This window comes from Marmota monax, unplaced genomic scaffold, assembly GCF_021218885.2.
Source record: "Marmota monax isolate L192 unplaced genomic scaffold, Marmota_monax_Labrador192_F-V1.1 WCK01_AAM20220418_F8-fsc00005, whole genome shotgun sequence".
NCBI classification, from domain to species: Eukaryota; Metazoa; Chordata; class Mammalia; order Rodentia; family Sciuridae; genus Marmota; species Marmota monax.
In genome coordinates this window covers 29,710,009-29,735,181 of record NW_026692254.1, presented here as the reverse complement: position 1 = coordinate 29,735,181, position 25,173 = coordinate 29,710,009, and the positions used below count along the sequence as shown (strand labels likewise).

The following is a 25,173-nucleotide window of genomic DNA, read 5'->3' as shown; positions in this document are numbered from 1 at the left end:
AAATTTTTTTTCAGTTGTAGACAGACACAATACCTTTCTTTATTTATTTTATGTGGTGCTGAGTCTTTAACCCAGTGCCTCACACATGCACTCTGCCACTGAGCTACAACCCCAGCCCCCTAATAATTGAATCTTAATATCCACGGAGTAACAATTCTCCATTTCTCCCTCCTCCATCCCTTGGAAACCACCATTCTATTCTCTGCTTCTAAGACTTTGACTACTTTAGATATTTCATGTAAAAGGAATCATGCAGTATTTGGCTTATTTTACTTAGCATGCTGACCTGTAGATTCATCTGTGTTGTCACAAATGGTAAGACTTTCTTCTTTTTTAAGGCTAAATAATATTCCATTGTGTATAATTATTATACTTTTTTATCCATTCATCTATCAATGGACATTTAGGTTGTTCCCATATCTTGGCTACTGTGAACATGGGTATGCAAATATGTCTTTGAGATTTCTTATTTCAATTTTTTGAATATATACCCCAAAGTGGGATTGCTGAATCATCTGCAAGTGGTTTTTTTTTTTTTTTTTTTTGTCTGTTTGTTTTGTTTATCAGATGGTTTCACTCTGTTGCCAAGGCTGATCTTAAACTCCTGGATTCAAGTGATCCTCCTGCCTTAGCTTCTCAAATAGCTGGGACTACAGGCATAGGCAGTTCTATTTTTAGTTTTTTGTAGAACCAATATACTGTGTTTTGTTTTGTTTTTTAACAGTGGCTGCACTGATTTGAATTCCCATCAACAGTGTATAAGGGTTCCAATTTGCTGGACATAGTGACACATACCTGTAATCTCAGCAACTTGAGAGGCTGAGGCAGGATCCCAAATTTGAGGGCAGACTGGGAAACTTAGCAAAGCCATAAGCAAATTAGCCAGATCTTGTCTCAAAACAAAAAATAAAAAGGGCTGAGGATATGGCTCAGTGGTAAAGTGCCTCTGGGTTCAATCTCTAATATCAAAAAATAAATAATAATATAATAACAATAATACTCTGTCTCCTTGCCAATACTTGTTATATTCTGTGTTCTGTATTTTGAAAATAGCCATCCTAGCAGGAATGAGGTGATTGATATGTCACTGTGGTTTTGATCAGCTTTTCCCTAATGATTAAGGATGTTAAACACCTTCTTTGTATACTTGGTGGCCATTTGTATGTCTTTGGAGAAATGTCTATCCATTTCCTTTGCTCGTTTTAAATGTAGTTATTTGGAGTTTGATTGTTTGTTTGTTTAATACAGTACTAGGGATTAAACCCAAGAATGTTCTATCTCTGAGCTATATCTCCAGTCCTTTAAAAAAATTTTTTTTTGTTTTGAGACAGGGTCTCACTAAGTTGCCCAGGCTGGCCTCGAACTTGCAATCCTTCTGCCTCAGCCTCCTAAATCATTGGGATTACAGGTGTGCACCACCTCATCTGGCTTATTTTTGTTTGTTTGTTTGCTTGCTATTGAGTTGTAGGAGATTATTAGTCTTTTATCAGATAAATACTGTGCAAATAGTTTATCCCATTCTGTAGAATGTCATTTCACTGTGTTGATTGTTTCCTTTGCTGTGTAGTCGGACATTTGTCTATTTTTTTTTCTTTATTGTCTGTGGGTTTTTAAACATACCTTCATTTTATTTATTTATTTATTTATTTATTTTTATATGGTGCTGAGGATCGAACCCAGTGCCTCACATGTGCAAGCGAGAGCTCTACCACTAAGCTACAATCCCAGCCACTGTGCTTTAAAAAAAAAAAAAAGATCTTTTTAAAAAATATTTTATTAGTTACTAATGGATGGACCTTTATTTTATTTATGTGGTGTGAGACTCAAACCCAGTGTTTCACATATGCTAGGCAAGCACTCTACTACTGAGCCACAACCCCAGCCCCTTTGCCAAGAATTCATTTCAAGACCAATGTCAAGAAATTTTCCCCTTATGTTTTCATTGAGGAGTTTTACAGCTTGGGGTCTTATAGTCAAGTCTTTAATACATTTTGAGTTTATTTTTGAGTACAGTATAATGTAAGGGTGAAAATTAAGTCTTTTTGCCTGTGTATACTCACAAATATGTGGAAATTAAACAACACACATCTAAACAACCAATAGGTCAAAGAAGAAACCAAAAAGGACATTTAAAAAATATGAAACAAATGAAAATGAAACACAGCATATCATAACTCATGGGATGCAAAAGCAGTAGTATAAAGGAAATTTCCAGCAGTAAGTACCTGCATTAAAAAAGAAGAAGAGGGCTGAGGCTGGGGCACAGTGGCAGAGCGCTTGCCTAGCATGTGTGAAGCACTGGGGTTGATTCTCAGCACCACATATCAATAAATAAAATAAAGGTCCATTGACAACTAAAAAAGTATTTAAAAAAAAAGAAGAATCTCAAATAAATGGCCTATCTTTTAATCCTTGAAGAACTAGAAAAAGAACAATCTATTCCAAATGTAACAGAAGAAAGAAATAATAAGTACCAGAGCCAAAATTAATGGAATAGAAAGTAGAAAAGCAATAGAAAAAAATTAATGAAAGAGTTTCTTAGTTGAATAGATACACAAAGTTGACTAAAAAGAGAGATAATGCCAATAAATACAATTAGAAATAAAAGAGGAGACATTACAACTGAGGCCAGAAATGCAACAAGTTATAAAAGAATACTATGAAGATTTCTACACCAGTAGAATTCAGTAACCTAGAAGAAATGGATAAATTCTTTGAAACATAAAAACTGCCAACACTAAATCATGAAGAGATAGAAAATCTGGAGACAGGGTTATAGCTCTGTGGTAGAAGTGCCTGCTTAGCAAACATGAGGCCCTGGGTTCAATCCTCAGTACTGCCAAAAAAGTGGAAAATCTGAACAGAATACTAATAAGTAAGGAGATTAGATCAGTAATCAAAACATCCCAATGAAGAAAAGCTCATGACCAGAGGGCTTCAGTGGCAAATTTTAAAGAAGAATCAATGTCAATCCTTCTCAAACTCTTCCAAAAAATTGAAGAGGGAGAAACACTTTGAAATTCATTTACGAGGCCAGCGTTATCCTCTTACCAAACCCAAAGGCACTATGAAGGGGAAAATAATCACACATCTCTATCTCTGATGAACACAGATAAAAAAAGATTTTCAGCAAAATTATAGCAAATTGAATTAAACAGTACATTTAAAGGATTATATGCTGGGCTTGGTGGTGCATGCCTGTGAGGATAGTGAGTTCAAAGTCAGCCTCAACAACTTAGTGAGGCTCTAAGCAACTTAGTAAGATCCAGTCTCAAAATAAAAATGTAAAAAGGACTGGGGATGTGGCTCAGAGGTTAAGTGCCCCTGAGTTCAATACCTGGTGGAAGAAAGAAAGAAAGAAGCAAAAAAAAAAAAAAAAGAAAGAAAGAAAGAGAAGGAGAGAAAATAAAAAAAAGATAAACCCATGATCAAGTGGGTTTATCTCTGAGATGCAAGAATGGTTCAACATATGCAAATCAATAAGTGTGATAGACCACATTAACAGAATGAAGGATAAATATCACAGGATCATGTCAGAAGATGAAAAGAAAATATTTGACATTTTACTCTTTTGTGATAAAATGGTCAACAAATTAGGAATGTGCCACAACATAATAAAGGCCACTTATGACAAGCCCACAGCTAACTTCATATTTAAAAATGAAAAACAGAAAGCCTTTGTCTCTGAGGTGGAACACAGCAATGATGCCCAGTCTCAACATTCTATTTAATATAGTACTAGAAGTCCTAGACAGAACAACTGGGCAAGAGAAATAAATAAAAGTATCTACACTGGAAAGGAAAAAGTAAATTGTCTGTTTTGTAGATATAACATAATCTTATTGTAGAAAACCCTAAAGACTCCTTGACCTTTGAGTGAGAAACTTTGATGTCTATAAAGTCAAAGATTTAGAAATAAGTATTTTTCCCCTCCAACTTACTACTCTGTCTTTATGGCATGTAAGTATGAGAAGAGAGGCTAATCTATCCAAGGTGCCAACATCTGGCTCTAGGCAACCTTGAAATATTTTCTGTGTAAAGTCTGCCTAACTTTCTAAACATCTGCCTTTCTGCTTAATTCAGACAAAGTGAGAAGTCTGAATTTAGTTTCCTTAAATGTTGTGTTTATGTTGCTCCTGAGCAGCTGTTTTTAGCAGAGTAGCTAAAAAATAAACTTTGGAATTCTATGGAGCTGGTGAGAATCCCAACCTAGCTGTGTAACTCTGGACAATTTACCTAACTTCTCTGAGTCATCTTGGTTTCTTCACCTGTAAAATGCACATCATCATGCTTATAAGACTATGGTGAAAATTAAGTGAGGTAATGCACATAGAACACATTACATGGTGCCAAGTAGCTCTCAAAAATATTATTGTAATATTTATTTCTAAGGATAATACTAGAACTCAGCTTTTTTTTTTTTAACTTCACACCCTTCCTTTCTCACCACCAACAACATTGCGAACAATGTTGTATATATCATTTTAGGGTTTTATTTGCAGATTTTTTATAAAAATAAAATGATTTTGTTCTGTAATCTGCTGGGGTTTTTTAGTAAATTAATTATGATGGGTATTTTTGCACACAGATAGATTCTTCCTCAACATCATTTTAATGGCTATGTACCTTAATCATTTTTACTTAATGCTCAATTGTTGGGGACTAGAATGTTTCTAGTTTTTGCCATTATAAATCATACTGTGATGAGTATCTTTAACCACAAATCTTGGGGTCATTCTTAGAATTATTGGGTCAAGAGAAGATTTCACTGATTTATGATGTTCATTGGATGGTCCTTTCTCTTGTCTAAGGATGGGTGCTACCCAAACAATCAGGCCTAGTCATTTGGAAGGAAAGCCACAAAGGTACGAGTTAGCACTTGAGAAGCATTGACACTTTCCTCAGTGTTCGGCTCCCAAGGAGATGACTCCCCTCCTGCTTGCAGCTGGTGCATCCTGGGTGATTGAAAGCTCCCAAATCATCCCTCCTCTTACACTGCATCTCTTGGTTGGGCTTTCTTGACAGTGTAGAGAAGGGCATCTTCTGGGACCCTGGACTTTGTCCTCTTGGAATGTAGATTCTCTGTCTCCCTCCTTACCCTTGTCACTTTGTGATCTGTGAGTTTCTGGACAGGAAGGAAAGCATGAGCTAGATAAGCTCCTTTAAGATTAACTGTACCGGGGCTGGGCTGGGCCTCAGCGGTAGGGCACTTGCCTGGCATGGGTGAGGCACTGGGTTTGATTCTCAGCACCACATATAAATAAATAAAATAAAGGTCTAGGGGCTGGGGTTGTGGCTCAGTGGTAGAGTGCTCGCCTAGCAAGCATGAAGCACTGGGTTCGATCCTCAGCACCACATAAAAATAAAATAAAGGTATTGTGTCCACCCACATACATATATATATATATATATATATATATATATATATATATATATATTTAAAGGTCTATTAACAATTAAAATATATTTTTTAAAAAAGATAACTGTACCCTTATCCACATTGTTCAATTTCAATTTTCAATTTTGAAACTAAGGGCATTCTTAAAAGACTGGGGTAAAGGGAGGTGCTGGCATGGAAGAAGAGCAGAGAAAAAGCATTACTTGGTTTTCTTCTCATTTGTGTTGTATGTTGGGATGGAGGTGGAAGAAGGATTAACATACAGAGAAGAAGACTCTGAAGAAATTTATTCTGAAAAGTACAATATAGCCACCCCAATCTTCTCTGATTGCCATATGGGAAATGGCCATTGGACCCCTACCTCAGGAAAAGCAGAGCAACTCAGCTAAAGTCTTTCTCTCTGTTCACTCCAGGGCTGGCTGTCCTGTCTTTTCAGATGCCATGGAAGAGCTAGAGGACCCACAACCTGAGGATATGCAAACTGTACCCCAACCTGAGACCCTATCACTGACCCCTGCCCCCCAAACTTATCTGCATTTATCCAAAATGGGTACCCTGGTTGTTCTTGCAGGCTCATGGCTGGAAGGCATTGCGTCTCCATTCTTTTCCACTTTGGGCTCCCAAAGACCATGATTCATTGGGGGATTGCTAATCAATGATCCTATAAAAGGGGCCATCTCATACCACCTAAGCCTCCTCATTTGTTGCTGTTGTTCTATTTTTTTCTTTTCTAGCTCCTTCTGCTCCAGTGATAAATCCACAGGCCCCCAACTCAGCTACAGGTTCCTCGGTCCGGGTGTGCTGGAGCTTATACTCTGATGACACTGTGGAGAGCTATCAGCTATCCTACCGGCCAGTGCAAGACAGCTCACTTGGAAAGGATCAAGCAGGTGAGGCTCTACCAGGAATATGCTCACATCCATGGGAATGGTTCAGGCCCCTCAGAGGACCAGACACTGCCTTCTTGGCAGCTGGGATGGTGAAGAAGAGAGGAGTCTGAATGTGGAGCATCTGGGAATGCCCAGAGTATGGCAGAAAGGGCTAGAAAGGCAAGCTGGGGCCTGACTAAAGAAGACCATAAAGCCATGGGGTCAGAGTTGTCCTTGGGATCAATCTGTGTCCGCTTTGGGTGCAGGAAAGGCTAGTGATGCCCCTTGTTAAGGATAACCAGCTGGGCTGAATTCTAGCATGTCCTGGCAGGTAAAAGTTAAGACTGGCTCTTCCCATAGTAATCCTGTGCTACAGGAGAAACTGGAGGATCCATTTGCAGATTTCATGTAGAGTGAGGGAATTTCTACAAACTATAAGGAATGCTGCTGTCAGATCTACACCTCAGATTGAGACAGCTCCTAGGAATGGCCACCTACCTCCCCTGCTGGCAGCTCTTGGTCCATCTTTTACCCAGGGAAATGGCTGGTATGGGTTTAGGGCTGGAGTAGTCTATCCCTCAATAATTTATAAACTATTCTCCTGTTTAGCAGTATTAGTCAAATTTCCATAACTGTAACAAAAATGCCTGAAGTAAATCAACTTTAAAGGAGGAAAGGTTTATTTGGCTCAGGATTTTTGAAGTTTCAGTCCATGGTCACTTGGTTCCATTGCTTTTGATCCTATGGTGGTAGTTTATTATGGTAGCAGTCCTCACCTTGTCCTCACCTCATGGTAGCTAGGGAGTCTAGAGAGACAGGAAGGAGTTGTGGTCCCAATATCCCCTTCAAGGGCACACCCTCAATGACCTAACTTCCTTCCACTAGGCACTACCTACTAAAGGTTCTACCACCTCTCAATAGCTCCATGGGCTAGGGACCAAGCCTTCAACACACGGGCGTTCAAGGAACACTTATCTAAACCATAGCAAAAAGAAGAATCAGACTGCCCAAAAGACCCCACTAAGTATCTGAAGGAATCAGAGGATCAGGTCTGGCCCAATAGGACCTGTCCTGTGCACCTGGGATTCTAATGAGATTGCTAAAAGAAAATTTAGGATCTCCGTTTTGTGTATGAGGATGCTGAGACCTAGAGAGAAATGAGCTGTTTGTGTGGACCCAGGGAGTTTGGCAGAACCAGGGTGAGAACAGGTCTGAAGGCTCCCTGCCTACTATACCAGGCCATGCAAGTGGAGAGCTCTGAATTCCAGAAGGTGAGGATGATATTTCTATCCAGGGACCAGGAAGGAAGTGAAATGCTTGAGAAAAGAGTAAGTTTATGTGATGATGAGAGAGGAGGGGAGGGTGGATTATATAAACAAGAGAACTTTAAGGGAAGGGAAAAGGGGGGATGGGGATCAAGAAGTCAAACCTGCACACCTGTAATCCCACCAGCTCTGGAGGCAGAGGGAGGATCACAAGTTCAAAGCCAGCCTCAGCAATTTAGCAAGGTGATAAGCTACTCAGTGAGACCCTGTCTCTAATAAAATACAAAATAGGGCTAGGGATATGGCTCAGTGGTCGAGTATCCCTGAGTTCAATCTCTTGTACCACCCCCCCCAACAAAAAAAAAAGAAAAAAAAAGGAAGTCAAACCTGAATAATCACAGCTTTTGCTACAAACTAACCATGCTAGCACCCTCTGCCGACATGCAGAGGCCATTGTGTGGGGGCTATGTCATGGAAATTTTTTGAAGGTCTTTTAAATGGACCCTGCTGTCATAAAAAAACTGGTATCAAATGGTGGATTTGATCACTGCCTTGCAGGTTTCTGAGGAATGGAGTTGTTATCATTTCATTTTTGCTACATAATAATACACCCCCCTACCCTGCAACCTAGTGGCTTCAAATAAAAAAACATTTATGATTTCCTATAACTCTATGGGTTGACTGGACAACTCTGGTCTGAGCCACCTTGAGTAGGACTGGATTGTCTAGGGTGACCTCACTAATCTAGTGCCTCAGCTGGGATGGCTGCAATGGCTTGGGTGCTAGGGCTGTTCCATGTTGTCTCACAACCTCCAAGAGACGGGCTTGGACTTGTTCCCATGAGGTGGAAGCATTCCTAGCAGCCCCTGTGCACTGGCACTTCCCAAGCCTCTGTTTATATCACATTTGTCATTGCCTTATCATCGAAAGCAAGTCCCAGAAGCAAGTCAAATAGGTAAGTCCAGTTTTAAATAATAGCAAGAAAGAACCTCTTAAAAGGAGGAACAACAAAGTCACATTGCAGAGAGCCATCTATATAAGGATGGGTGTAATTTGCAGCCAGTTTTATAATCTACTACAGTAGAATTCAGCACAATGAACTTGGAGCCACTTGGCCTATTAAAGGTTGAATTCTTTTTCCCCCCGCAGAGTTTACAGTGACCGTCAAAGAAACATATTGCTCAGTGGCAAACCTTGAACCAAATACCCAGTATGAATTTTGGGTCATTGCTCAGAACAGAGCTGGCCCCAGTCCTTCCAGCGAGCGTGCAGTATACATGACAGGTAATGAGGACCACTTATTTTCTATAGCAGGGTACACCAGGGTACAGGTTTCTGTAGGTAATAGGGCTCTTGATTTCATTTGAAATGACAGAAAGGGCTGTGTGATTTTTATGTGTGTGTGGTTTTATTTAATACACCAAATATATGTGCCTGATACAGCAGATACATTTTCTTATGGCTGATCTCAAAAAATGTTATACTTTTGGCCACATTGACATTTGAGCATTGAGATATCCTCTGCTCCAAGAATATCAACAGGGATTCCCTGGTGCTGTGTGTGTGTGTGTGTGTGTGTGTGTGTGTGTGTGTGTTGCTGAGGATGGATCCCAGGGTCTCATGCATGCTAGGCAAGTGCTCTACCACTGAGCTACATACCCAACCCCTTCTTGGTACTTTTTACTGCATTGTATCTTTTCTGTGGGAGGAAGAGGGTGGTTAAGATATTTGTCCACGGCTCTGAACAAAATGACTAGAAATGAACATAATGGTTTTTCATCTCTTTTTTCTCCTACATTTAGCCCCATCTCCTCCCATTATAAAAAGCAAAGAGATAAGGAGCTGTGAAGAGGCTGCATTCATTTGCTGGGAGTCTGGGAATCTGAATCCTGTGGACTCATACACAGTGGAGCTGACCCAAGCAGAAACACCAGAAGCCTTGGGAGTAACTGAGTGAGTTATGAGGGCATTTGTTGGGCTACTTAGAAAGTGTGTAGAGTCTGGAGAGAAGTTCAGAATTTGTGACACATAGGAATCTCAATTTTAGATTGCTTGGTTTTCATGAGAAGTAGCTGAAATACTATTATTGAAAGTGAATGATGACCAAGTAAGTAAATAAATGGATAAATCTCATGTTTACTCCCCCCTCCCATTCCCAGTATGGTTTCCCATTCATTCATTCAACAAATATGGAGAGCCTAGGTGGTACCAGGTCCTGGGGAGGGGAGCCACTGGGAATCTAGAAAGACCACTCCCTGCCCTTATGTTAGTCAAACTGAAGAAACAAACAATACCTTGAAAACACCCATGTGTAAAATACTCAGTGCTCTGAAGCACTCAAATGCTAGGAAGAAAAATGAAATGTAATTAATTAGATAATGGAGGTGGATATGGAAACCACCTTTGGATAGAGTAGACATTTAAACTGAGAGCAGGACAGATGGGAGGGACTGAGCTGGAGAGTAGTTGACACCTGGCTTCTCCATCCTTGGACAGGAGCTACCTGACACAGGCCCCAGGGCAGGAGTGAGCTGGAAATGCTAGAGGAACTAAGAAGCCATCTGTCTGGAATTCAGGGAGGAGAGTGAGAGGGGAATGAGGAAAGGCCAGGTATTGCAGTTCAATATACAAAGAATATTGTCTATTGTAGAGGGTTGTCTGGAGGCTCATGTTCACCCAGCTTTTCAGAGCAAAATCATTCGCAAGTAGATGAGGCCTGGACTCCATGACCATCAGGGTCTACAGATCTGATAAGTCAGCTGTGTATAGCAGAGGAAACATAGATGTTCCATTGTCTTGCTACCAGGAGTCCAGAACCTTGTAGAAAGGGAACAAACCCACTAGGCAGGACAGCACCAGCCACTGCATGCAGGACAGCCTGTTGTGAAGCATAGGGGTGCATGGAGCTGGACCTGGAGAAATGGTGGAGGAGTTTGGAGTCAGCTGTAAGGGAAGCAGATTCTTCTGTGCTAAATGCTGGCCTTGGAACCTGACCATTTATACCATCTAGCTCTTCCAGGTGAAGTCTGTGTCCATAGCCCCACTAAGGCTAACCTTGGTTTTCTACTCCTATAGATACTCAGAAATCAGGCAGGGTGGTAGAAGTGTCCACTGCTTCTGGTCACTCTAGTGGTTTAAGTTTTCCTTTGCAGTTTGTGCTGATACCTTCAGAGCACCAGACACCTGGGACAAACCTTTAATGATGGGGCACTCAGAGGGCTTGTCAGTGGCCTGAGTGATCTGGGTGGTGTTTACTCTCCCAGTACAAATACAGCTTTGACCTCCCATTGTGGAAGGAAAGGCAAAACTCCTTCACAGGCTTTGGACCCTTTTGCCTCTCCAGCTCATCCCACACTGGCTCCTCCTCCCTCTTCAGCTCTAGTCACATAGGTCATATTTTAGTTCCTCTTACTTTCCTTGCTCCTCCATGCCATGTGACCTTTCCATATGCTTTGCCTTCCATGTAGAAGACTTTTCTATCCCGCTTTTCTCCAGTTATTTCCTAGTCATTCTTTGGAACTCAACTTCCTCCCCCAGATACTCTACAGCACACTGTGGACTTGTCAAGGTTACCATAGTAATTGCTTGAGGAACACCTTTCTTCCCATCTAGACTGCAAGCTCTAGGAAGGCAGGCATTGCATTTGGTTTTCCCCCAGGCTTCCCTATACAGTATCTAGAACCTAAGGTGCTTAGTTAATATCTACTGAAAGAATAAGCAAAAGTGCCTCTTTGGCCTGAAGCTGCATTCTCCAAGATGGTGTGAACATACTGGCCCTGTATGGATGAGAGTGTTATATCTGTAGATGAGCATAACTCTGAAGATTTTTCTTGCCCACTGGCCTGAAATGGGGTTAAAACCACAGGAATACAGACAGTGGCAATTGTGAGCTTATATTATTGAATAATACAATAGTAATGAATTGGATTATTCCCAATGGGCAGCTTTCCTCCAAGAGCGTGGGTATCAAGGTGGACTTCAGTGGACCCTTTGGTTCTGATCAGTCATTTGTTCATAGACACATACTGAGAACTTTCTTTGGGCCCAGCATGGTACTGCAGTTAATAGTACTCAGTCACTGCCCTCAGAGAGGTCATGATCCTAATAGCCAGATGGAGATATGCTGGATTTTACTACATGAATGATCCATGATGCTGCATTTACCAAGCCTGGTGCTGGGTGCCTGGGAGACTTGGGTAAGGAGTTTGGAAGGGAAACAGCAACAGACACAAGTAAGAAAGTGGACCACAGGTTTTCTAAGGGCAACTGAGGAGGAGCCAATACTTTATACTGCTGCAGGTCAAAAGATGGTGAAAACAAGAGTGAGTGTTTTTAAAATCCCTGTTTTGAAAGGGACATGTGGCACTTGGGCCTGGATGCCCTGACCTCATGCTGACTGCATCTCTGCTTTTGTGCCCAGGTCTGTTGTGGGCATCCCAACCTGTGAGTCCCTGATACAGCTACAGCCCAGGCAGTGCTATATCATCTACGTGAGAGCCCTCAATGTTGGGGGTCCCAGCGCCAGGAGTGAGCCTGCTACAGTCCACACCACAGGTCTGTGCCCTGGCCCACACACTCTGTGACCCAAGGTGGCCACTTCTTGGCACACTCAGTGCTGCTATGACTTAAAAAAAATACAGATGAATATAGGTAGATATGAACACATGGCAAGTCAGGCCTGGAAGGAGCTCATGGGCAATCAAAGCCCTCTATTCTCATTTAACAGATGAAAGACTGAAGGCCCAAGACACTATTTTGTGGCCGAGTGAGCATTAGAACTCAGGGTTTTCCCTTTTTTTTTTTTTTTTTTTTGTAGTTGTAGATGGACAGCATGCCTTTATTTTATTTGTTTTCTTTGCTGAGGATCGAACCCAGTGCCTCACTTATGCTAGGCAAGTACTCTGCAACTGAGCCACAATCCCAGCCCAGAACTCAAGGCTTTTTTTTCAGGCCCAAGTTGGACTAGAGGCTTATCCCACTGGATCTGGGTGGCTCAAGCACATCATATATCTTATACAAATTGAATAACTCCCTTGAGACCAGGTCTTTATGGAATTACCAAAAGTTACTGGCCTCTGCTTACCTCCCTGTTCCTGCTTTGGGTCCAAGCCATCTCCCTAGCTCAAGACCAACTTAAAAGTCAGTTGTCCAGCCTTCTCTTTGGCCCTAGGGGATACTCATATTCCTTCTCATTTACCATTATTCTATCAGAGAACCGTCACATCTCACATCCAAGTCTTGAGTTAGCAGAGACCTCACTAGAAATACCCACACATCTCCTATTATCCTGGCTCTGCTCTCTGAGATTTGCCAAGGTACACAGAAGCCAGGCGGGTCTCCCCACACCTTAGAGCAGAACCAGCCAAGCCAGCTGAGTGAGTGATTTACAGGTAAGCAGCAGAAGCAGGGAGCCTGGCTCCGGGTCAGGGACATTTCCTTAACTAGGATATTTCACTGAGACACATTGTGTTATTTTGTCCTCATTACCAATGCTAGGAGGAGAGGTCTTGCAATTAACCCCCATTTATATTCCTTCCACACAGATGGGAAAAACAAGTTCAAAGGCCACCTAAGGACACAGAGCTGGAAAAGATTACTGCTAGCATTAGGATTTGGGTTTTTCTTTCATCTAGTGCTGGGCCTTCCTTCAGTTGCCTAGTGCTTCAAATTCTTGAGCCAATCTGGTATTTTGAAATACCAAATTCTGTTTCAATAAGAGAATGGAGAGCAAAAGTACAGCCAGCTCAATTATTCAGTAATCTCTGATTTGTTTAAATAATTTTTTAGCATGCACACTATTTTTTTTAAAGAGAGAGAGAGTTTTTTTAATATTTATTTTTTTTTAGTTCTTGGCGGACACAACATCTTTGTTTTTGTAAGTGGTGCTGAGGATCGAACCCAGGCCGCACGCATGCCAGGCAAGCATGCTACCGCTTGAGCCACATCCCCAGCCCCATAGCATGCACACTATTAATGGAAAACTAAAATAAATATGAATCAGGGCTGGGGTTGTGGCTCAGTGGTAGAGCACTTGCCTAGCACGGGTGAGGCACTGGGTTCAATCCTCAGAAACACATTCAAATAAAGATATAGTGTCCATCTACAACAAAAAAATATTTTAAAAAATGAATATGAATCAGCAAAAAACACATATACATACATTTGTATACATTTATATATATATATATATACACACACACACACACACACACACACACACACACACACATACATAAATGTTCATACGTATGTTTGGGACCATAAATCAGCCAATAAGGGCCACACATTGTTAGTTGTGAGGTAGAAACACAGCTCCCCCACCAGTCAGCTCAGATAGTAAATGAAGTTCCCAATAACATCAGATTGTGGGAAATAATCATGAACAGTTTGGTGGTGATGCTTGAACTCATCTGAGACAATTAGAAATGACAAAATGGGACCTTAGAAAAGCTTGACTAAGGGACAGTAATGGCAAATGAGTTGCTATGTTCCTAAAATAATGGGGGGTTTTAATACTGATAATTTTTAATTAGATCTATTTTGAACCACTTTTTGATGAGCTTTCTTTTCATCATGACTTGGGGATGAATGATCTCCTGCCCTAATTGCAAAGTGAAACTTTGATTTTGCTAACCTTTGTCAAGTGGATCATTATAAATTGCCTCAAGGCTTGGCACGTAGCACACACCTGTAGCACACACCTCTAACTACATAGAGGCTGAGGCAATAAGATTGCAAATTTGAGGCCAACTTCTGCAACTTAGTGGGACCCTGTCTCAAAATAAAATTTAAAAAGGGCTAGGGGGATGTAGCTCAGTGGTAAAGCACCCCTAGGTTCACTCTCCGGAATGGCAAAGGGGGGTCATTCCTTCAATTTCTGTTTCTCTTGGTAAAAAAGCTGGAAATTCTTATCCAAGTGCAGGCGTTTACAGCTTACAAATTAAGAGCACAGCCTCTAGAATCAAGTATGGGGTTCAAATCTGTGGTCTATCATGTGCCAGCTGATTTCCTAACCACCTGTGCCTCAGTATCTTCATCTACAAAATAGAACTAGTAACACCTGTTTCTAAGAGTAATCATGAGGACTGAAAGAAGTGAGTCTTGCAAATTGCTTAGGGCTGTGCTAAGCACGCAAGAACTACCCCATACACGGTAAATGTCATCCTGAACTCATAGGATGGCTATAACTGCAAAGAGCAGGCTTAAGCGGATCCCACATGAAGCTAATCCTACCATGCTGTGGAGTAAAATGACTGGCTTCAGGGGATGGGGGGGTGGGGGAGGCGCCAGGAGGGGAATCATCTGGGTCCAGGTATTCCCTTCTTCCACAGGAAGCTACTTTCACCTGAACAAGAACACCTGCCATTCCTGGTTGACCATTTCTAAAGATGGGTTTACAGTGGTGCGAAGTGAAAGGAAAATCCTTACAAGAGAGCTGCTACCCAGCAAGACCCAGTTTACCAGGTACTTTATTGACTGAAATTCCCTAATGACACTGTTATTCAGGGAGAACTGGATTATGTTAAACAGATGCAGCCTAGAAAGAGGAAAAGAAATGAGTGAAGAGGTAGGAGCCTGGTGGAGGGAGATGAGGAGATGATACGGGCAGTTGAGGCCTGGGCTGAGATCATGACACCAAGAGATGTGAGTTAGGCTATTAGACTGTGCAAGAGCACAAACACCACTATTGTCTCCTACTAATTAGTCCAGTGTGCTTCCTCCTACACTGTGGTACAAAACTCCTATAGGATATTGGGCGATGGAATGGCCGGCCCTAAAGCTCATCATTGAGCTTGTATGTGACCTGAATGACGGGTTTCACCAAAGACGCTGGTTGGCTATCTAGTTCTCTAGCTACATCCAGAGCTTAGTACTCGATGTTGAAGTTACTTATTTATACAATCCTCCTTCCCAAAGATGCATAAAAAGGGCAAATAGAGATAGAAACATTAAAGCAACAGGAGAATAAGAACACAGATTGGTTAAATTCAAAAGTTAATTCAGTTTCCATTAAACATGGCCTCTCAAGCCGGTGTTGGTGGCACATGCCTATAACAGCAACTTGGAAGGCTAAGGCAGGAAGATCCCAAGTTCAAGGTAGGAGCCTGGTGGGATGAAGATGAGGAGATGATATGGGCAGTTGAGGCCTGGGCTGAGATCATGGCACCAAGAGATGTGAGTTAGGCTGTCAGGCTGTGCAAGAGCAACATAGTGGGACCTTGTCTCAAACTAACATGAAAAAGTTTGGGAATGTAGGTCAGTGGCAGAGAGCTTGCCTAGCATGTACAAGACCCTGGATTTGATCCCCAGAACCAAACACAATTAAGTTGAAGGTTACCTTATCCACCTTGTAGGAGTGTATCAAGGATCCAATAAGCCATTGTTCAGTAGACATTTGTTGCTGAGGTTGTTGGACTTGGGAGAGAGGCCTGTCTGGGCCCAGATCTAACTCAGATTTTCCTTTGGAAATAATGATGTGATCTGACTTTTTATAGAACATATCATAACTCTGACCTTTGTCAGTATAAATCTCAGTGGAATTTTGGAGGTAGAGTTTGAGGATTTGTGAGGGATGCTTGCTATGTTGCAATTCTTGGGGCAGCCTCTGAATTCTTATCTTCTCCCTGGAGTCATCCATAACATAGGATTACCTCAGACCCCCTTCATGTTTGTTTGGTACCATAAGCAAGTGCTGGCCAATGAACTTCAAGCGTATCATTCCCTTGGCTGCATTCTCTTGAGTTGTTTTTTTTTTTTAATTTTTAATATTTATTTTTAGTTTTCAGCAGACACAACATCTTTGTATATGGTGCTGAGGATTGAACCCGGGCTGCACGCATGCCAGGCGAGCGCGCTACCGCTTGAGCCACATCCCCAGCCCTCTCTTGAGTTTTAAACCCTTTTTTAAGTGAACAAATGAATCTAACCTTTATTACTAGAAAACCCCCAATTTTAAGAGCAAGCAGAACCTATTCTGTGGGTTGTCTTCTCCTCTCCCATCATCAAACAGTGTATGTTTCTCTTAGAACCTTTAGCATCAGCCACTGAGCTTTCACAGCTTTACAAGTAATGTGTCAAGCACCTACGTCCACATTCACAGACTACCTGCTTACTGACACCAGCAGATGGTGTCACTCATCTGCACAGTCAGGCTTGGGACACCCTCAAATCAGACATGCCTCCACTTTCTAAAACCAGGTGTGTTGCTGTCATGGGAAGTCTAATTCCAGTCCGAGGGCGCCACTACTGGGAGGTGGAGGTGGATGAGTGTTTGGACTACACAGTGGGTGTGGCTTTTGAAGATGTCCCTAAGCAGGAAGACCTGGGAGCAAACTGCTACTCCTGGTGCATGAGGCACACATTTGCATCATCAAGGTAAAGTAAAAGCTGAATACTGGAGATTAAAAGTTGAATTTCGGTGAGAGGTTTTCACTAACAATAATTAAGGCCCACATTATGTTTTATAAAATATTCCCACCTGGGAGTTGTTGTCATCCACTTTTCTTAAGTCCAAATGAGAGGATAGCAAGCAACTTTTCTCCAAAAATAACATAAATAAAATTCATAGAGAACTCATTTAGGTGCCAATACTGTTCTATCCTCTTACATGCATTATCTTTACTTTTCACAATTTTATTACCCCATTTTAAAAATAAGGCTGCACCTCATAGGTGTTAGATAAGTCTACCCAATAGATTGAGCTTGAATTCAAACCCAGGCAGTCTGGCTTCACCAACTGAATTCTTAACCAACTAAGTGATTGCTTTTTCATTTATGTTCAGCATCAGTGTTAAGTGGCTGCAGTCTTATTTGAAGCCCCAATTCCATCTTTTTAAGTAAATGTAAGAGGCTTAGTGACTACAGCTTCTGCAGCTGAGCTGTCTTTACATGTGGAATAGTTCAGTGTTGCTGGAAGAAAACTCCGAAAGAATGCAGGCCAATAGACAAAACTTTAGTCTTAAAGGGCTATGTTACAACCTTCGTTACTTCAAAAATTGAACACACACACACATACACACGCACACACAAAAAAAAAACCCCACAACAAAACCCCACATTGCTTTCCCAGCACCTCTTATAATATGGAGCCTTGGACCCGCCTTGGCTTGATGAATCCTAACGTTCATCCAGTGTTCTCTGCTACTCTCTATCGTGGTTATTTAAAACCTTATTGTCATGCCCAAGCATAAATGGCAAGGCTAGCTTTCCCCCATAAGAGATTTAGATTATACTGGACTCTACTGAACTTCAGAACAAGTTTGGGGCATGTTTTTGTCAGCTCTTTTGCCCATGACCAAAAGACCTGACAAGAACAATTTTAGAAGAGGAAAAGTTTATTTGGGACTTATGGTTTCAGAGGTCTGTCCTAGACAGCCAACTCTCCATTGCTCTGGGCCCAAAACAAGGCACCATCAAGGTGGAAGTGTGTGGTGAAGGAAGGCAACTCAGGACATGGTCATCAGGAAGCAGAGAGAGTTGTGCTCTCCAGGAACAAAATAGATACCGCAAAATTAAGCCCCCAATGCCCCCACCTCCTACCTGCTTACAGTGACCACCCAGTTAATCCCTAGCAGGAGATGAATGCACTGATTAGGTCTAAGCTCTCATAAATAAATAATTTTACTTCTATACTTTCTTGCATTGTATTACACATGAGCTTTTGGGGGACATCTCCTATCTAAACCACAACCGGGAGGCAAGAATTACTATGTACTAAGCCAGATATGGGGATTCTGCCTAAAGTAAGAATAAAATTCAAAGTCTCGTTTCAGAAAGGTAAGAACAAGGTCAGGAGAAGCAATGACAGAACATGACAAAAGAGAGCAAAAACAAAGCCTGCAGCTTGAGCAGGAGTGGAGAATGAGGATAAGGTCTGCTAGTGAGCTATAGTTTTTTGATTCATGGTCTTGTACTCTATTGGTGGTGACAGGAAAGGTAGAGAAAGGACTCATTTAACTTCTGGTAGCTGTTCAGGTGAAAAAAGGAGACAAGATAAGGTGAGTTGGATGGAGACAGGCTGGCTTGCTCTGACACATTTAGATCATGTTCTAAGCATACATCCCAGGAGTCTGAACTGGCATGCTGGTGCACAGACCTCTTCAGATGTCTGCATGTTGTAGGATTAGGACATGCCTATGGTTGATTTGGGTTTCAGCCGTTTTCCAAAAGCACACAGGATACAGAATATGGATAAAGGGTGCTCGTGCTACCAAACACCAAAAAAATAGTCCTAGTGACAGCAGATGCCCTGCTTACTTTAAGAACTAGACGCTTCAAGTACCTGTGTACTTAAAAGAGTTTAGACCCAAAGGCCTATTTTATCACCTGAAAGACCACAGGGTTGCACTCAAATGTCTTTATTATAAATGATCTGTACATTTAAGCCTTGAGATCCAAATGTTTCAAATGTGTTCTATTTCTGTACTGTGATGCAGTATGAAATCATGATTTTTTATGTTTCTTAGGTTAACAAGTTGCTCAATAGTTTGAAAATGTGTCTTAGGATATGTTTGAAAAGAGTATAGCTTTGGGGATGGCCTATTTGGTAGTCATTTAATAAAAGAAAATAGCAAAAGTACAGAAGTACTATTAAGTTAATGAGATATTTTATAAATACTTCACGTAGAGAATTTCTGAAGCTTTGTTGTGTCAATGTTTAACTTTCAGGCATAAGTATGAATTTCTGCACAACAGGACAACTCCAGATATACGAATAACAGTTTCCCCGAAGAAGATTGGCATTCTATTAGACTATGAAAATTCAAAATTGTCATTTTTCAACGTAGACATTTCTCAACATCTATACACATTCAATTGTCAGCTTCACCAATTTGTACATCCCTGTTTTTCTTTGGAAAAGCCAGGGTGTCTAAAGATACATAATGGCATTTTAATGCCAATGCATGTCACTTTCTATTAGACCCTCTGATGTCATTTCTTGTCTCTCTTCTGCATTTAACCCTCTCAGTCACTCATCCTCCACTGGCCAAAATTGGCATCCAAGCACCATGTGCTGAGCATAATTTGGCTCATGTTATTATATGGCAGACTGGTGTGCTGCCACTCTTCTCACCTGACCTGGATTCTAGTCCTGAGCAGAGTTATTTGCAAGATGCTAGGGTAGTCACTGTCAGGTCCAGCTGTGAAATGATGGATTGCACTAAATGAACTCATAGGGCTTTCAAGTAGTCAAACTACCATTTGTCAATTTGTATATGTGCAAACTGTAATGAATCTCTAAGTCCTATGGAGCTTGGCAGAGGATAAGGAAAGTCTATGGTTTCAGCAGCCTCTCCATATTCATCACATTTCATTAGTATAAAGAACAGATTTGAGAGGACAAGAAGCTGGCCAAAGAGAGCAAGGGAAGATATGTGCCTTTCTGGAAGTAGAATCTCGCTGTTTCCCAACAGCAGCACTGTGGTGAGATTCCAACCACTGTATGCTTTAATACCTTGCACTCTCCTTCGTGGTGCTCACATTACTAACTTTGAAATTACCCCTATAATGAGTAATTCCATGAAGGTAGGCATGCAAAAGGATCTTTCTTGTCCATCATTTGATCCTCAAATGCTAACATGTAACAGGTGCACACCAAATACTTGTTGAGTAAATGAATATCTTCTTCATCTAACCACTGCTCTTTGGCTGCTCACTGCTCTCCACATGAGGGCTGGCAGGGCTCTTTCAAAACTACAGCAAAGGACCTACATATAGCCAGGAGACGAGCAAAATCTGAAGGGAAATATTAAGAAGGAACAGAAGGATATATATGTCTTGGTAGCAAGACAGGGAAAACCAGGGCACTACTTACTATTAAACACTAACCACAAATGTGGTGCTTTCACTGTGTGCATGTGCCTAAGTGGAGAACTGAGGGAATAGATGGGAAAAAAATTAGAAAACATTAGTTGCAACTGATTCTAGGAATTGTCTTGTAATATAAAGAGCCAGATTTTAAAACAGGAACCTGGGTTTGATTGCTACTTTGTTACTACTTCGCCTTATGACCTGGAAAAAAGTCACCTTATCCAGACCTTCTATTTCCCTTCAAAGGGAAAAATAATACTTGTCTCATAGGACTGGGTGACTTAATAACAAACTGAGAGTGTTTAACAATATGTGGCACAGAGCAAATATACAATTTTTAAAAGAAATCCACCCACCACAGGACAGAGCTGAGTACTGGTGGGAAGAGTGGTGTGCAGCCAGTGGCTCCAGGGCATCGTGTCTCATGGTCCTGGTGCCATTCAGTAACCTTGGTGCCCTGCTCTGTCAGTACATTGTTCTTCAGTTCCAGTTTCTAGATGCCACTTAAACTCTGCACACACAGCATTTCAAAGCTTGAGTCAAACTGCAAAGTAACAACTCCAGATGCTCTCTAAACAACACAAGATATGCCTAACTCTCATCACTTAAGGATCTGTAAATGAAAAAAACCTTTCACTTTGAAATGTTCACACTTGCCAGCACACTCAAAACTGGACACACCAAACACCTCTCACCTCCTACTGAACTTTGCCTACTGGTATAAAGAACAGCTCAGATTCCTGAATTAACCACTTACCGTGCAACAGTTCTTCGTAGATAAACACCTGCCCTACCAAGCTCTACCACCTACTCTGAAATAAGAAAGGTGCAGCAGATATAAGCTCAGAAATGGTTCAAGTTATAAACAATTAAAATACCCATATGTATTTTTAAAGATGTTCTCAGCTACTAAAATAGAAACAACCAAACAGGAAGTATGATATATTAGGCAAATTTTAATTCAGAGTTCTAATAGGCTTTATGTATAGAGTACATCACATGTAATAAGAACATGGATGAATGGATAAAATGATAAAAACTTGACACCTATGGGATTTTAATAAAATTTTATTTGATCAAGAAAAAAACTGTCTAGAATTATCTTTGACTTTTAAAAACCGCTTAAACAAGAAATATGAACAATTTCAATTATCACAATTATTCAGCATAAAGATCACTTATTTAAGGGCTAAGTATGTGGCTCAGTGGTAGAGCATTTGCCTATCATATCCAAGGCCCTGGGTTCCAGTAACTGCCCCCCCCACACACACACACAAAGGAAGAAGAAAAGAACTTTTGTTTAAGTATCATTTCATCTTCTAGAAGAAGAAAAAAAAAAAAAAACATTCAAGAATAAAGTCAAACAAAACTTCTGCTTTTCCTAAGACTCAATTCCTTAAAATACTACTGAACAATCAGCTGAAACTAAATTTCAACAAGGGGCAGGGTTTACCTCATGGCCATGTACACTTGCAACCTGCTGGTAAATCTGTTTAAAAAAAAAAAAAAAAAAGATTTCTTAAAAATTAGACCACTGTAATCACAATCCCTAATATTGGGCAATTAAAAAAAAAATTAAAATCTTTTTTTTTTCTTAGCTTTACCTGTGTCACTTTATAACTCTTGTTACATAAGCTTTGGTTTCCTAGTTTAATGAAGGGGAAAGAGAATATGAACAACTACAGAATCCTGGTGAAAACCACCAAGGGTTTAGTAATCCAAATATTCAGAATTTAAAATACATTTCTAGATGGAATTGGAAAGTTGCTTAGCAACTTGGGACATAAAATGACATTGGTTCCTGGTAAAATTAAATTGTCTTTTATTTATCAAAGTACATGTTTAATAATTGACTTCCTGCTGGTTCAAATGATACACAACGACCTGTACATACCCAGTAAAATATTTCTGAAGCATATACTTGGTCAGGAGTATAAAACAGAGTATATGAGTGGGCAGTGGGACCTTCTTAATACTTCTCATCCTCCAAAATTTGTTAAAATCATAAATCTTAACACAACTCACACCCTGGAAACTGCCCCAGCACAGTTCACTGTGTTGTGGCATTCTGTAAGTAAGACCACATTCGCCTCCATCCAAGGAGGTTCAGGTACCAGAAAACTTTCTGAACTCTCTGAAGCCTGCACTATGAGAAAACATCCTCTCCTCAACTTACCAATACCATTTCTCCCATTTCTAGTAACCTTCCTACGAATTAATAGAGTTAAGATTCTGTGTTCCTTATGCCTTTCTCCACTCTTCTCATCCAATATTTTTTTTCTATGTGCTATAGTTTGATGACATATAACTGCTGTTGGTAGATAAGTAGGTCTTGAATTTTTTTTTTGCAAACAAGACCTGTTCAATCTACCTTTTCATTTAGGAGGCTAAAAACAGAATCAGCTTGACTTCAAGGACTCTATTTTCTTAGTCTCCAGAATATGACCAAGTCCAGCATTTAAAATATCACTCTTTAATATGTCAAGATATTAAATGAAAGGTAATTTACAACTTCAAGTTTTAAGAGCACTGAGCTCTTTACATATGCTCATGTCACTGCAACTAATGGTTAATTTATCTAAATGCAAGATAATAGCTATTTGGAAAGAAGACCCCAGCTAGTTGGCAACTTTTCTGTCAGTAGGAAGTCTACTAGAAGGAACATGACTATGACCTGGACACAGCAACTGTTCCTGAAGTAGTGGTGATTTTATTGGAGTCATTTCTGCACAGGTGCTGATTTGCTTCTTGTTTTCTGCTATTGCCAATCACAGAAAACACCAAGCCTATCAAAGTGTGGAATATGATATGTCAAGAAATTTGTAATGTTTTGAACAACCCACAATAAAAAATTAAAAAAAAAAAAAAAACAAAAAAAAACACCAAGCCTAATTCACAGATGGACAGCTTTTTCTTCATTTTTTCAGACTATGCCAGAATCAGGGTTTTCTATTCTATTTTTACTTACTCAAATCTTGGTGGAATTAAATCTTCATTGGTTTGAAATGTACAAAATAAATAGCCTGTAATTAATTTAAACAACATGCAGTGACTCAGACAGCCAATAAAAATGTTTTTGCGCATGAACTTGGATCCTAGTCTTGCTGTTTCCCCCATTCTCATTCCTAAGCCAAAATGGGAATCTTTTAAGAGATGCCCTTAAATTCAAGCAGTCTGGATTGGCAACAGGAATATAACATATTCAATAGGAAAGTAACCAACCAAAAGAACTGCATTTTAGTAAAGCAGGAACACAGTTTTTAGAGATGGATCTGCATTACTTCTTGGTAAACCTATTATTCTGTCACCCAGATTCCTACCCTTCTATTTCCTTTCACATTCCAAACATCCTTCTAATCAAGGGGTAAAGGAGTAAAACAGAGAAGAAAAAAACAAAAGCATTATCCAGAAGAAGGAAAACACTTTGAAAAACCTGTTAAAATACTTGATTACAATCCTTTGTACCATTTACAATCTACAAACCAGTCACAAATTCCTAGGCATTCAAAATGGAACTCCCATCCTTGTCTACTTACTGCCTGTATAACTCAAAAATCACCTCTGGGAAGTACTGCCTAATTCCTCTCTCTCCCAAACTGAGTTGAGTACCACATACTCACCTACTTTGGAATACTTAAGTGGGAGCTGGATTGCAATGGTGTATGCCTGTAATTCCAGTGGCTCAGGAGAGTAAGGCAGAAGGATTGCAAGTTCAAGGCCAGCCTCAGCAGTTTAGCAAGACCCTGTATCAAAATAAAATAAAAAGGATTGGAAGGGCTGGGGTTGTAGCTCAGTGGTAGAACACTCGTCTAGCACACGAGGCATTGGGCACGATCCTCATGTGCTGTTCGAAACAGCAACACCACATAAAAATAAAATTAAGGTATTGTGTCCACCTACAACTAAAATTTAAATATTTAAAAAATAAAAAGGTTTGGGAAGGTAGCCCAGTGGTATAGCACTTGCCAAGCATGTGCAAGGCCTCAGATTCAATCCCTAGCACCACCACCACAAAAACAAACAAAAAATGCAATGGCTAAACTGGCTTCTCTGCTCCACTTGACTATAAGCAGCTCAAAAGGCAAGGGCTGTGCCTCCATGATCTCCGAATGATAAAGAATATGGAAACAACTGCTTTCAGCTTTCAGAGAGCTCATATACCTGAAAAGACAAGAGACATCAAAGCCTGTTCCAGATCAAAGTAAAAGCCTCTTCTTTTTTTTTTTTTTAATTTTATTTTTTTTTATTGTTGGTTGTTCAAAACATTACATAGTTCTTGATATATCATCTTTCACACTTTGCTTCAAGTGGGTTATGAACTCCCATTTTTAGCCCATATACAGATTGCAGAATCACATCAATAACACATCCATTGATTTACATATTGCCATACTAGTGACTGTCATGTTCTGCTACCTTTCCTATCCTCTACTATCCCCCCTCCCCTCCCCTCCCCACCCCTCTTCTCTCTCTACCCCCTCTATTGACCTTCATTTCTCCCCCTTGTATTATTTTTCCCTTTCCCCTCATTTCCTCTTGTATGTTCTTTTGTATAACCCTGAGGGTCTCCTTCCATTTCCATGCAATTTCCCTTTTCTCTCCCTTTCCCTCCTACCTCTCATCTCTGTTTAATGTTAATCTTCTTCTCATGCTCTTCGTCCCTACTCTGTTCTTAGTTACTCTCCTTATATCAAAGGAGACATTTGGCATTTGCTTTTTAGGGATTGGCTAGCTTCACTTAGCATAATCTGCTCTAGTGCCATCCATTTCCCTGTAAATTCTATGATTTTGTCATTTTTTAATGCAGAGTAATACTCCATTGTGTATAAAT

At 40.5% G+C, this 25,173-nt stretch overlaps 1 protein-coding gene and 1 non-coding gene across 2 annotated transcripts in view; one reads left to right on the top strand and one right to left on the bottom strand.

Moving 5' to 3' along the window:
- The window catches only part of Fsd2 (fibronectin type III and SPRY domain containing 2), a 29,519-nt gene extending 7,648 nt beyond the window's left edge, over window positions 1-21,871 (top strand). Inside the window, exons 6-12 of the mRNA XM_046438263.2 lie at window positions 6,133-6,288; window positions 8,682-8,816; window positions 9,335-9,485; window positions 11,953-12,086; window positions 14,864-14,996; window positions 16,731-16,907; window positions 19,200-21,871. Coding sequence (XP_046294219.1) covers window positions 6,133-6,288; window positions 8,682-8,816; window positions 9,335-9,485; window positions 11,953-12,086; window positions 14,864-14,996; window positions 16,731-16,907; window positions 19,200-19,452 — 1,139 coding nt within the window. The 3' untranslated portion in view covers window positions 19,453-21,871. The remainder of the gene's footprint in view (window positions 1-6,132; window positions 6,289-8,681; window positions 8,817-9,334; window positions 9,486-11,952; window positions 12,087-14,863; window positions 14,997-16,730; window positions 16,908-19,199) is intronic.
- Window positions 21,872-22,651: 780 nt separating this feature from the next.
- On the bottom strand, window positions 22,652-22,780 carry LOC124089588 (small Cajal body-specific RNA 15). Its single transcript, XR_006850804.1, has one exon. It is a non-coding gene; the product is annotated as a small Cajal body-specific RNA 15 (non-coding RNA).
- Between the last annotated feature and the right edge of the window lie 2,393 nt (window positions 22,781-25,173).